Source organism: Strongylocentrotus purpuratus, unplaced genomic scaffold (assembly GCF_000002235.5).
Source record: "Strongylocentrotus purpuratus isolate Spur 01 unplaced genomic scaffold, Spur_5.0 spur5_scaffold_5, whole genome shotgun sequence".
Taxonomy (NCBI): domain Eukaryota; kingdom Metazoa; phylum Echinodermata; class Echinoidea; order Camarodonta; family Strongylocentrotidae; genus Strongylocentrotus; species Strongylocentrotus purpuratus.
In genome coordinates, this window is record NW_022145611.1 from 12244745 (window position 1) to 12257850 (window position 13106).

General features: G+C 36.3%; 2 protein-coding genes across 2 annotated transcripts; both read left to right on the forward strand.

The window, feature by feature from the left end:
* The first annotated feature begins 373 nt into the window (after positions 1-373).
* LOC100893219 (coiled-coil domain-containing protein 42 homolog) lies at positions 374-6655 on the forward strand. Its single transcript, XM_030999571.1, has 9 exons — positions 374-606; positions 1108-1153; positions 1421-1597; positions 1918-2075; positions 2390-2472; positions 2888-3057; positions 4414-4524; positions 5431-5547; positions 5983-6655. The coding sequence occupies exons 1-9, from the start codon at positions 515-517 to the stop codon at positions 6097-6099; spliced, it is 1071 nt and encodes a 356-aa protein (XP_030855431.1). The 5' UTR covers positions 374-514; the 3' UTR covers positions 6100-6655.
* Positions 6236-11045, forward strand: LOC115929508. Its single transcript, XM_030998580.1, has 3 exons — positions 6236-6331; positions 9549-9986; positions 10947-11045. Exons 1-3 carry the CDS (start codon positions 6236-6238, stop codon positions 11043-11045), a joined length of 633 nt encoding a protein of 210 aa, XP_030854440.1.
* Positions 11046-13106: the final 2061 nt, after the last annotated feature.

Genomic DNA, 13106 nt, shown 5'->3' on the forward strand with positions numbered 1-13106 from the left:
CTCTCTCTCTCTCTGTCTTTGATCATGATGGATCTTTTTATCCCGATATTAATTTCTTGCCAGTGTAGATTTTTTAACGCTAATAAAGCAAAATGGTCACCGCAGTCTTTCCAAATATTTGCTACCTTTTCACAGGTAAAAAAAACAGATATTCATAGGTCTCTTTGTGTTTATTGCAAAAGGAGCAAAGAATGCTCACTGCATGTTTGAAAGTGTATAGATGCTTATTTGTATAAATTAAATTATATAACATTTATATTGAAATTCCCTCAGCTTTCTGTCCAGAGTGGATGGTTGACTCTATGCCTCCGAGCCAAAATTGAAATGTCCCCCTCTATCGAGGAAGCATAGCGTGGGACGTCCCCTTGGCGACAGTTCATTTGCATACGTAATTGAATCTAGCGAACAGGTACATGCATGCATATGCAGTATACAGCGATATCGCTGTTCTACGTGTGTAAAGGACAATGCACCAAAGCCGATGAAAACCAAAGTAGACTAGAAATAAATAAGGATGGCGGCTTCCGAAACGACGAGTTTTCCCTATAAACTGGAACTTGAGCCCCAGAAACAAAGTGTTTTTGTGACGCAGCTTGGAGAGCGAGGGTAAGTTTGTAGTCTAATTTTATTATTGCTTCCATCATAGGTCTATCATGACTCTTGAAAAGGTCGGAATATACTATTTGATGTGTGTACATTAATATAAACATCGCTCATGCATGCACGATCTGTAGACGGCTGAAGCCGGCACTTCTGGCCAGGTTATGTGTAGCTGTACTGTGACTGTATACTGAGAGATAGACTAATCGAGCCTGAGCCCGGCGAGATGTAAGCAAATGTATTTTGGTATCGTGATTGGGCTAAGACTGTATGAAGGCTGGTTGAAGCAACACACATCAAATACAGACAGCTGCATGTGTAAACAAATATGTAACAAATTTCCATCATGTGTTCTATTTTTGGTGGGAGTCTTGAGGGAGGGGGTTCATTTTTTTGTATATATTATATATTTTATATATTAGATTATATTATTTTTAATAAAGTGAGACAAATATCAGTGAATAATCTTATCAATACATACGTTTTTATTCCACTTTTATTTTACAGTGATGAAGAAGATGATAACGTCAACAGATATCCCATTGTTAAAGAGGTAAGTCATCTTTTACAATTAAAAAAAATATACATCTGAAAAGAAAAGGAATGGATATATTTATATGCTTACATTTTATAATATATTTTGTTGTATAATTAGGTATGTGTGATTTTATTTTTCCTGTGCAAAGGAGCCTAGTAGAAGAATAATCAGGCATTATGTAAATTTGGGTAAAAGCGTGAAAGAGAAAAAAAATACTATTCATTTTTGGCTTATTATTTCTCATGACAATGAGTGACATCCTGTCTCTCCCTACTCACACAGTCTGCAGGTAAGCTGATAGAGAATGGACTCAACACGTTACAGAAGACTCTGCTCCTGAAACGAGAAGTAGAGGTCGACGATGTCACGCAAGAACTCCGCACCAAACGCATCCAGTTCCAAAAGCGGATGGAAGAGTGTGAGAAGAAGAGAGTGGACTTACAGAAAAAACAACAGTTGGTAAGTATGTCTACACTAGGCAATATTGCAAGTGTCGTCATTTCATTCAAAGTATTGGAATACTCCTCGGAGATATGGAACCAAATGAAAATGTTGGTAAGAAAGGAAATGTTAGTTCTCATTATATTGGTAATATAACTGATTCAAGATTCAAGTTTCATTGCATATATTTAATAATACAGTAATTTGTTTCCCATTGGTGTTACATACAATGTAAACATAGGCATTTTGAAAACATAATATTGTATGCTGAGAGTCAGAAGGGCATTAGTTAATGTTTGAGATGTATTCACAAATGTGATCCATAATCTTCTCCACAGATGAAGGACAGAGTGGAAAAGTTTGATAAATTCATCTCAGAGACGGAAGCCAAGAGGAGAAGAGCGATCCATAAATATCAGCAGGAACTCAAAGTGAAAGAGCAGAAACAATCAGAATATGAACTACTTCGTGAACAGTTGGAAGAGCTAAAAACAAGGTAACTATTCAAGGGTTTGCGTTCTGAAAACTGTTATCTTTTATGTTAGTGAAGAGTTTTTTATTTTTCAAACGTACATCATTTTGCAGTTGTATGGAAAAGACACAGCTCTTTGTGCTTGGGCAGATGTTTTTATAAGTATATATGTACATAGTCAGCTTTTTGCACATACAAAAAGCAACTTATTTACTTGTCATAATTTCAATTTTTTTAGGACAATCGACATACCTGGGAAAGTCCAAGCTATTTTATGTCATAAGTTACCATCATTTTATCATCCACTTGATATTAATTGTTATTCTTTTGCTTTACAGACACAACAAACTGAATGAGAAGATCAAGCAATACAAAAAGTTTGAAGAATTCCTCATGAAAGTACTAGACAACATTCCAGAAAGTAAGTATCATTTCAGAATTGTGCATTTGCCTTCCGCTAAATATTTCATTAAGTGATTAGAAAGATATTGTAGAGAATGATCTGTTCTATTTTAAGTCAGATGTTTATATATATATATATATATGTATAAAGTACATGTACATGTAAAGTACATGTAAAGTATATGTTTATATATATATATATATATATAAAGTACATGTACATGTAAAGTACATGTAAAGTATATGTTTATATATATATAAAGTACATGTACCCTCTTGAATGTCAACAATTGTTTAACACTTTGAGTTGCTTTCTTCTCCTCTTGTACAGGCACTTGTTTACTGCAACTAGTCTTAAAGCAGGGATAGTGAATGGATAGAGACACTTAAAGTAACTTTTATTATTACTATCATTATTCTTTTTGTTAATACAGACTACTTGGAAGTTAACGATGACATGTTGAGAAGCATCATGGACAGACATCGGACGTTGAGCTTTACCAATGATTCCCTGGTCAACAGAGTCCAGTCCATGTATGACGAGGTGGACGAGAACAACCTTCACCTAGACGAGCTCAAGTACAAACACGATCAAAGCATACTGGTAAGAGTCCATTTAAAAACAAAAATATTATGTGCTAGTCAAAACAGTGTGAATGGTTGTTCAAACAGATTTATATTTGAAGAATAATGGATTTGACGATTTTGAAAGTTCTTGTGTTACAGTCATGCGACATGTTTCTGTCTCCGCATCGTCCAAATTCTTAACGGTGATTATTTCTTCAGGAATCAGTACCAGGCATTTTATCAATTTGACCCCCAAAACCTGGTATTGACAATAATAAACTTCAAGTTTTAAACTGTGACAGTATAATAATAAGGGCTACTGGCACATGTTTAATTAACATACTTCACAGGAGCACTTATTCAACAACATTTATTCTTGACTTCATCTAACCTGACAATTTTTTTCTATGCATGATAGATTAATAAAGCAGGTGAAGTACCACATAGATCATTAGATGCTTCACATTTCTTTCTATTTTTCTGACAATAATTATCGATTGCCATGCTAACTCATGCATGCAAAGTGTGACCGAGGTCAATCAATGTATGTCAAAATACCATTACAATTCAAAACTTTCAAAATCAACCATCATACAAGCATACGAGAGCCTGTTGACTTCACACTGTCACTTCGTTGCATGAAAATCAATTTGCAAGTCCGCCAATTAACTACCCTCACACTGCTCGAGTCAAAACACCTGCCTGACTTCCTCCAATCATTTAGATATCTCCTCCTTTTCCTGTCATCGTAAAACCCATCAATATGATGACACCTCTTGCAGGTGTTGTTCACTGTGGCAGCCATTTTGTTTCTTTGTAACTCTGCCTTGCTCTGACTGTAACTCTAAAAATCTGCTTTTATATTTTGAGTGTAATGAAGATTGAAATATAAAGAAAATAATTCAAATTCCAATAAATGTGCTGTTGTGATCTGTTTCAGAATACAAAATGTTAAAGATTGTTTATAACGTAAACTGATTAATATTTGTATTCATCACCTTTAGTGTGTATTTATGGCCTTACATCATGATTCGTCATATGGTCCGAACATCCTTATGCTACATCTCTTTTTTAGTGCCATGCATAAGGGCATTAGGTCTGTTTAAATATTGTGAGTTTATGCCCTTCAAGCTCTTAACATTTCATATGAAGATGCTCGCACCTTCCCATAATAACCTTAGATAATCAGCTATTCAGTCTAGCGGGGAAATGCAGTTTTCATGCAAGTTCATGAGCATTCTGGCTCATTTCTCTGCTTGAAAGATTGAAATATCCTCTGAAATTCTTTGATGTCACATGGATGAATCATTGCCTGAATTCTATTTTGACCCTTATGTGACCTTTGACCCTCATGTGACCTTTGACCTCTGTGCTCTGTGCTCTTCCCAATCAGGTGATCAACAAGGACCTAGCAGAGATGCAGCATTTGCAGGAGGAGAGGGTTGATATGAATGCTGAGCTTGAGGAGGTGATCTTCAATGATGCCTTCTCTTACAGAGACCATGTGAGTGAGCTAGAAGATACAGGTTATTTTATATGTGAGAAACAGAAACTAGAAGTGAAAATAATTTTATGAATGATCTAGTGTCGTATCAGTACAGTGAGGCTATATAAGCCAGTGTAATATATGATTACTGTTATCATATTAAGTCCAGAAAACTTCATAAATGACAAAACTCCCACCCCCTTGACAACTAATACCAGGATAAGGTCATGTACACTTTAATACCCCAAGACAGTTCTGACTTGCTGTCTGGTTTCAGTTGTTTTCACAGCATTCAATATCAATCATTATTTTAATTTTGATTGAAGATAAAGACCAGTTCTGGTCATGCGATTGCATTGTGAAAGAAACCTTGTGGAATCGATCAGAAAAGGTTAATCATCTAGCATATAAGTATTGGTGTGTACTGCAAGGTTCTGGAATCATCAAAATGATAAGAAATTTGGCCCAGTCTTGGTAAAGGTACAAGCACTGTACACATAAAGATGTATATGGGACTACGCGACACGTGCGCAACATGTGCGTTATATTTATCAGGTCCAAATAGATATAATAATGTACCTAATATATCAATTAGCAGGCGATTTCTCAGCAAAATTTGTATGATCACGAATTAGTCAAAACATATTCTTTCACATGATTGGTAATAAGAGCTTCCATTTCATTTTTTGAGAGGGGGGCGTTTCTAAAACTGGTCTTTACCTTTAATATACTTTTTTTAAATCATTCTTTTGTTATTATTTATCTGTGTCATTGTTGCTGTATTGACATCAGTATCATCATGGTTATCATGATCATGATCATCATCATATCGTAATCATCATTATCTGTGACATTTATAACTATTATTGTATTTATTTTCATCGATCATCATCATTCCCATATTTTTCTCATTTCATTTCCTAGAGTGAGACTTTGGGTAGGATAAAAATGGCAATCAACAATCTGGTGGATAAGTGTCACAAGAAACATGACGAGCCTCTCGAGACGTTAGGCTATGAAGAGAAGCTTCACTTGATCATGGTAAGACAACCTCTTTGAAAGGGAATTACTTGGCTCAATTTTGCAAGAAACTACCACAACCATATATGTCTGTTGATATTTCCAACAAACCGATGTTAAAAACACATTTTGAAACATATACACAGTTTGCAAATGTAATCTATGAACCAATTTTTATGATACATTCTTGCAACAAGCCCCTGCACCTATATAAATTTAGTCCTTGGATTAAGCTAACATTTTGCTTAGCATGGCTTAGTGAATTGGTTAAGTCATATTCAGATCACATTGCATGATGTACTTCCAAATCAGATTCAAATCTCATTTTTATGTTTTATGACACATTTGTTCAATCTGCATTTAATACCGGTTTTATTGCCATCATATATTTTTTGTTTTCTCTTAGGATTAAGGTAAATGATGTGAAAAATAATCATTTGTTTTTTTCACTTCCAGAACTTTGTAGTTGATAAGATCCATGTAGAGAGGATGGCCAGGCAAGGTTTCGTTTTATCATCTGCATCATCTTCAGGCAAACGAGAGAGGACGAGAGCAAAACAAGAGCAAACATGAGAGGTGCTCCCTTTCAGGTGACCCTTTGAAAAGACTACTTTAGATATCAAAGACACTTTGTGTATGTCCGCTGAAATTGGGAGAGTGTCTGCATCATTTTGTTTATGTTGAATGAACAAGTTATGATACGGGCTTAATGTCAAGACCAGTGATACAGAAGGGACAGTGTATCATTGGCATCAGGATTGGAGCAGTGAGATCAAAAGAAGATATGAAGAGCAGATGTCCAAATGTAAGTGTTAAGTCATCGTGGGCGGAGCAGATAATGTAAATTTTGTAAGCATGCAGTCGCAATGTGTATTACATGCATATGATGTTGTGTGTCTGTACTTACCAAGGGCACAAGCATGTGAATTCCCTTCCCATCAAATTAACATTTCATCTGCTAATCTTCTTCTGGGTCTGTAACAAAACAAATTTTGTGCTAACACCCTTCTGTTAGGCACAGAATGAGGGGTCCCGAAAATGGTCTGCCTTGTCTTAAATGAAACTGCTGACATTAAGTTTACTGGGAGAATAGCGAAATGGCTACTAGTAAACTATGTAACATATGATTACATAGTTTACTGGGAGAATAGCGAAATGGCTACTAGTAAACTATGTAACATATGATTAAGTCTTGGTGTGAAACAAGTTTATAGACCTATGCAATCGCTTTAAGAATATTCTTAGTAACAAAATTGAAATTTATATGATTTTGATTGTTTACTATATTCTACTTTAATTTGGAACATAGAAACAAGATTTCAGAATTATGGCCTTCAAATCAAATCTTCTGTTACGTTATGATATCTTGGATAGAACAAAGATGACAAACATCAATATTTCCTGACTAGATTTTATGTTTTTCAAATTAACTTATCATTGCCCAATCTATGTAAGAGAAAACTAAAGCACCCCTTGAATTGAGTTTACATATAATAAAGTAGTTTTGTGTTTGTTTACAGGAAAGTAGTGATTTAAATACTACAATAATAACTGAAGGAATCTAATCATATTTATATCAACATTGTTTTCATGTAACTGAGCAAAATTCATAGTTGTAATGAAGTGATCAAAATGCATGAACAAAGGTATACTGATATCATTGAAATTAAATTCTTTGAATATATTAAATGTCAAAATCATGAATCATTGAAGAGATCTGTGGACAATATTTTACCTCATATATGTAGGCCTATGTTTTATTAAATTGATTGAAGAATTAACTGTTGAAACTTGAAAGTATGAATTTTTGCCTTACACTTGTAACTTGAAATTAGAATATATAGATATATTGTTAATGACTACGTTGCTGTCTTTTTTGATGAGCATACATTTAATCATGTTTCAACAATTACACCTTGCTCATTATGGAGAAATATAAGAGAATTATGAGATTGACAGAGCTGTATTCTGGGGGAAATAACGTCCTCCTGTTTAGATATTTTTAGGAGCCAACATAATTTTCTGACATACTCATGGAGAAGTTTTTGTTAATGTTACAAAGATTATGCATTAAGAGCAAACTTAAACTACAGCATGCATATCATGTCGATGTAAAACTCTTGCCAGTACTGAATTGTGAATTTTTATATTTGTATGTAGAATGTTTTAAATATGTGTTCATGCATCTCTCATGCATATTCTTTCTTACGCATTTTGATGTAAAGCATGCAATTTACACAGTAAAGTGACTTTTAAGCTTTGACTTTATTTACAGGACTCATTTTGATTGGGAAACGAGAGAAAGCTCATTTTACCTCATATTTTGCCACAGCCCAGTCCGATTGGACCTTCTGTAAAGTTTTCTCACTCTTGAGACCGATGGCCTGCTAGATTGAGAGGTGACATGGCCAACATTTGGTCTTGCTGGCCTCCTGTCAATTTTTCTGACGGTTTGTTCTTAGGCTGTTGGTCTGTTTAACCCATTGCTTACAGGAACCTGGTGGTCCCTGTGTTAAGTCTATGGGAATTAGATAAATCAGTAGTCAACAGGTTAAAAGAACAGCCACTCTCTCTGATTGAATAACCACAGAAATTTGAATGTTATTACTGTGACTAATGGAATTTAACAGCCGTACCTTGTATTTCAGTATTTGTGTGGTGAAAAGCCCCCTTATGGACTATTTTGAACATGTCTATCACAGATGATCAAGAAGCCTGCATTAAACCCTGCCCACTTCTGGACGATTTCCGCATGTTTGAGATCATATCTTTATTTAATATTAATTTGTATATATTTTTTTGTATGTGTTATATGCAAAAATAAAGTTATCACTATTTAATATTTTGTATATTTCAATGAGTTAGTGTGTGAATGAAGGAAGAGACAGGGAAAGAGAAAGAGAGGGAAGAGAATAAAAGAGAGAGGGGAAGGGGAGAAATTCCCAGAGGTTGGGGGGGGGGGGGGAGTTACGGGAGTGGAAGGGATGAAAAGAAATAAATGTGACATATCACAAAATAATATAATGTTTAAAACTAGAGATGGCGCTAGACCACTTCAACACACCGCTTCTTTGAGGGTTGAATGTTGCCATGTATGTAGCGTGCAGAAAACTTTTATACATATTTTAACTGGTCTATTTATCATCACATGAACAGGTACTTGTCATTATAATGTTTTTAACGCGAGACGGCGCTAGACCACACCAAAACGCTTTGGTCTCCTCATCAAGGGTTGAAGAAATTCGGCTGTCCGGTGATCAAATTCTTTAGAATAAGGTCGAAGCCCCCCCCCCCCCCACCCCTCAATCCCGAGAATCATGAGAATATACAACCTAATATGATCATATGATATAGGGTACTACACTGTTCAAGGTAATTGGTTATTTTTGCTGTAACATACGACAAAATAGTTTGGACTTTCAAATCTGTACAAAACATGAAACATCAAAAGAGTATGGAACATAATTATGATCGCGTTTGGTTTAAAATCAATTATATTAATTGCTACTTCAGTAGTGCAAAGCCAGGGCGTCGCCAGAAGAGCGTGTGGGATGTGACACCATTAAAACCTTGCTGGCAACTCCTAACAACTTGATGAATTTCATTTTCTTCCTTATAAATTGTTTTTTTGAAAATCTGTCAACAAATTAGAATATCTGATTCAATTTTATGCTCGTTTGTTTGTTTAAAAGTTATGGCTTCTTGTCGACAAAAATTTGCCCCCCCCCCCCCTGCCCTTCTAGCGACACCCCTTGCACATAACAGGATCACCACGGGAAGGTAGCAGCATGACCCCGTGTTAGTAAAATAATAAAATGAGAAAGAAAAAACATTGGCGAAATAATATCAATGGTAATTTTTGTTAGAATAATCGAGGACCTCAGTTGGAAAAACGAAAGCTCTGTTGATGATGGAGAAATAATTAAATGGATAAATACATATTGATAAATACATATTGAATGAATACGAATTGAATTGAAAACTATATAATGTGGATAATTTATTGATCATCAAATTGAAAGGTTGCTATACCTCTGTTAAAAGCAGAAACATCAGAGGAAAAGGCCGCATCATTGGCAGCAACAGCAGTGGCAGCGGCAGTGGCAGCAGCAGTGGCAGCAGCAGCAGCATTGCATGAGAGCTGCAGTGGCAGCAGCAGTGGCAGCAACAGCGGCATTGCATGGCAGCAGCAGTGGCAGCCGCAATGGAAGCAGCAGCATAGCATGGCAGCAGCAGTGGCAGCAACAGCGGCAGCAACAGCGGCATTGCATGGCAGCAGCAGTGGCAGCCGCAATGGAAGCAGCAGCATAGCATGGCAGCAGCAGTGGCAGCCGCAGTGGCAGCAGCAGCATTGCACGGCAGCAGCAGTGGCAGCAGCAGTGGCAGCAGTGCATGGCAGCAGCATTTCATCATCAAAGACAATGGCAGCAGCGGTAGGAGGAGGAAGACGAGGAGAAGGAGTAAGAGGAGCTAGAGGGAGGAGGAGAATAAGTGGTGTTGTAAGAATAAACTCACTAGATCACCAACAGCACACATGCATAGTAAAAGGTAACAAAAACAGACAAAGGTATCTTATATACATTTAACGAAACTAAAAAACAAGTTCAAAATATGAAAATTAATCAAAGTAGTGACAGATAATAACAAACAAAAACCATCTCAGATATGTTATTCAAAAGGCAAAAATATGTAACTCAAAAAAATATAGAAACAAAAATACATTTGCGGTGTTAGCGGTTAGTATCATAAATAAAGAAAACAATATTTGTATCCAACGTACACAATTTTCATATGATGCACAATTTAGAGCAAAACATAATGTTATTTGTAGCACAAGTGTTATACTGGTAAGAAAAATAGCAGCACTGTTAAATGGAAATCAAAGCTGTGGAGATGAATGTGGAAGAAACCAAAGCAGTCGACGTGATTATTATTAGCATTTAATGTAAAATAAAATGGGAAAATTTAGTACAAGAATGATTTACAGCAGGAATAATGAATTCAACTATCTCTTAATTGTCATAATAATTCAAATATTGGTATATGTATGTATCTAAAAATTACCTTTTTGCATTATTATCAACTCAGTGCAATTCAGCCTACAGGCTACAAATTTCAGTATTCTAAACCATTCAATCAACCAATTAATTACTTTTTCAATTATGATAGAGGTATTGTAAAGTTGTAGTAGTCAATGTCGTGATTTTGAGAAAAGTTGTAGTTCCAGTAAGAGTACACATATCGTGTATTAAGCTCTAATTTTTTGATGTAAATCATCGCATAATCTGCATAGACATAACAGAACACATCAAACAGCTGAGCTCATGAATATAAATTTGCAACTACCGTGTTTCATACTGGGTTGTTTGTTACTCACAAAAGCTGGTTAAAAATCAAGTTTAACACCGTCCGTACTTCAGGGAACGGTTGTGTCTCAGCCCGTTTTACTGTGTTGCTCCATCGTCACCCCCGTCATCGCCGTGATCATTGTCGCCATCACATCTGTCGTTTTCACCTGAATATTAAACACTTCTCAATATCGATAAAGCATGACATTAAGACAAGTCCAGAGTGTTTTGTAATTTGCTGTCCCGTTAGTTACCAAGAATAGAAAGAAATACACAAAATATCAATATTATGAAAGTCATTTTAGTTGTTATTTAGTCTTATCCCAGTTATAGTGCTATCAACTTCATAATTATTGGGTATACTACACTATAAGAATGTTGATGATGTTGGTAACGTATGGGACAAAAAAAAACCCTTTAATTTGCTCATTAGATCTTACCTCTCTCAGTATATTCCAATCTGAGAAAACGTTGAATAGACATGCCAGAATGTATGTTTGATATTTTATCGCAACAGTACCCCCTACTTGTGTTATCATACAGATCAAAATCAATTTTTTTTTTCCATTATCTAAATCTTGTTTGATGGAAATGATAGAAGAAAAAAGTATTTCATGAAAGGAATTGGCCTTTAACGGCCTATGATGATTTATTGCCTGTGCAAACCTTAAAGAAGCAAATGTAAGTATTTCCGTCGTATGATAACCAAATCATTTAAAAACTGTTATCACCTACCTGTGACATAATTGTAGTATATCTTACCTGTGATTTCATAGATTATTGATGAAACATGTGATAGATGGAAGGGCAATTTGTTGCTCAGTGGATAATAGTTTGTTGCCCAAGGTCGCGGTAGACACTGATGGATGAAAGGCGACCCGTTAATGACGAGTGATAAATTGTTGACCAAGGTAGTAGTAGGTGGAAAATGCAATATATTTCCTTACGAATTAAAGACTATTGACCAAGCTAGAGGTACATGGAGGGGCGAGTTGTAGCTTGGCGTATTGTAGATTGTTGACGAAGCTAGTGGTAGATGGATGGCGACTTGTTGCTCGACGGAAGGTAGATTGTTGACGAAGCAAATGTTAGATGAAATATGTGTTGTTACATAACGAAGCTAGTAGTAGATGAAAGGTGAATAGTGGCCTGGCGGATCATCGCGGATGGAAGATGTTTGACCAAACAAGGTGATAGATGAAAGGTGACTTGTAGCATGGCGGATGGTAGATTGTTGAAGATGTTTGCGGTAGATGAAATGTGCGTAGTTACATGAGGAATAGTACATTATTAACAAAGCTAGTGGTAGATGAAAGGTGACTTGTAGCACGGCGGATGGAAGATTGTTGAAGATGCTAGCAGTAGATGGAAGGTGCGTAGTTACACGAGGAATAGTACATTATTAACGAAGCTAGTGGTAGATGAAAGGTGACTTGCTGCATGGCGGATGGAAGATTGTTGAAGATGCTAGCAGTAGATGGAAGGTGCGTAGTTACACGAGGAATAGTAGATTATTAACGAAGCTAGTGGTAGATGAAAGGTGACTCGTTGCGTGGCGGATGGAAGATTGTTGAAGATGCTAGCAGTTGATGGAAGGAAGGTGCGCAGTTACATGAGGAACAGTACATGAAGCTAGTGGTAGATGAAAGGTGACTTGTTTCACGGCGGATGGAAGATCGTTGACCAAACAAGTGGTAGTTGAAAGGTGACATGTTGCATGGCGAGTGGAAGATTTCTTGATCAAGCTAGTAGTAGATGAAATCAAATTAGTTGCATGAGCGATAGTAGATTGTTGATGAAGCCATTGGTAGATTCAAGGAGACTTGTTGCTCGGCCGATGATAACTTGTTGACCAACCTAGTGGTGGATGGAAGGCGACTTGTGTGATATGTGATAAATTGCTTACCAAACTAGTGGCAGACGGAAAGGCGACTTGTTGCTCGACGAATGGTAGGTGTAGACTTGTTGCATTTCTTACAAATATTCATTATCAATTAGATAAATATTGAAAACTTAAATGACCTAAGACCAAACTGTGCATTGAAACTTGTGCGTTGTTGCATGGCGGATGGTAGATCGTTGACCAAACTAGTGGTAGATGGATTGGCGAATTGTTGCTCCACGGATCTTAGATTTTTGACGAAGGTAGCGGTAAATGGATAGGCGAATTGTTGCTCCACGGATGTTAGATTTTTGACAAAGCTAGCAGTAAATGGATGGGCGAATTGTTGC

What these genes read in the sequence shown, in the direction of transcription:
- LOC100893219 (XM_030999571.1), top strand. Translation starts at nt 515, where the DNA reads ATGGCGGCTTCCGAAACGACGAGTTTTCCCTATAAACTGGAACTTGAG. An exon ending in TTGGAAGAGCTAAAAACAAG is followed by an intron (nt 2,076 to 2,389) that starts GTAACTATTCAA and finishes TTTGCTTTACAG; the next exon opens with ACACAACAAACTGAATGAGA. An exon ending in ACTAGACAACATTCCAGAAA is followed by an intron (nt 2,473 to 2,887) that starts GTAAGTATCATT and finishes TTGTTAATACAG; the next exon opens with ACTACTTGGAAGTTAACGAT.
- LOC115929508 (XM_030998580.1), top strand. Translation starts at nt 6,236, where the DNA reads ATGTCAAGACCAGTGATACAGAAGGGACAGTGTATCATTGGCATCAGG. An exon ending in TGAAGAGCAGATGTCCAAAT is followed by an intron (nt 6,332 to 9,548) that starts GTAAGTGTTAAG and finishes TCAAATTGAAAG; the next exon opens with GTTGCTATACCTCTGTTAAA. An exon ending in GAGGAAGACGAGGAGAAGGA is followed by an intron (nt 9,987 to 10,946) that starts GTAAGAGGAGCT and finishes TCCGTACTTCAG; the next exon opens with GGAACGGTTGTGTCTCAGCC.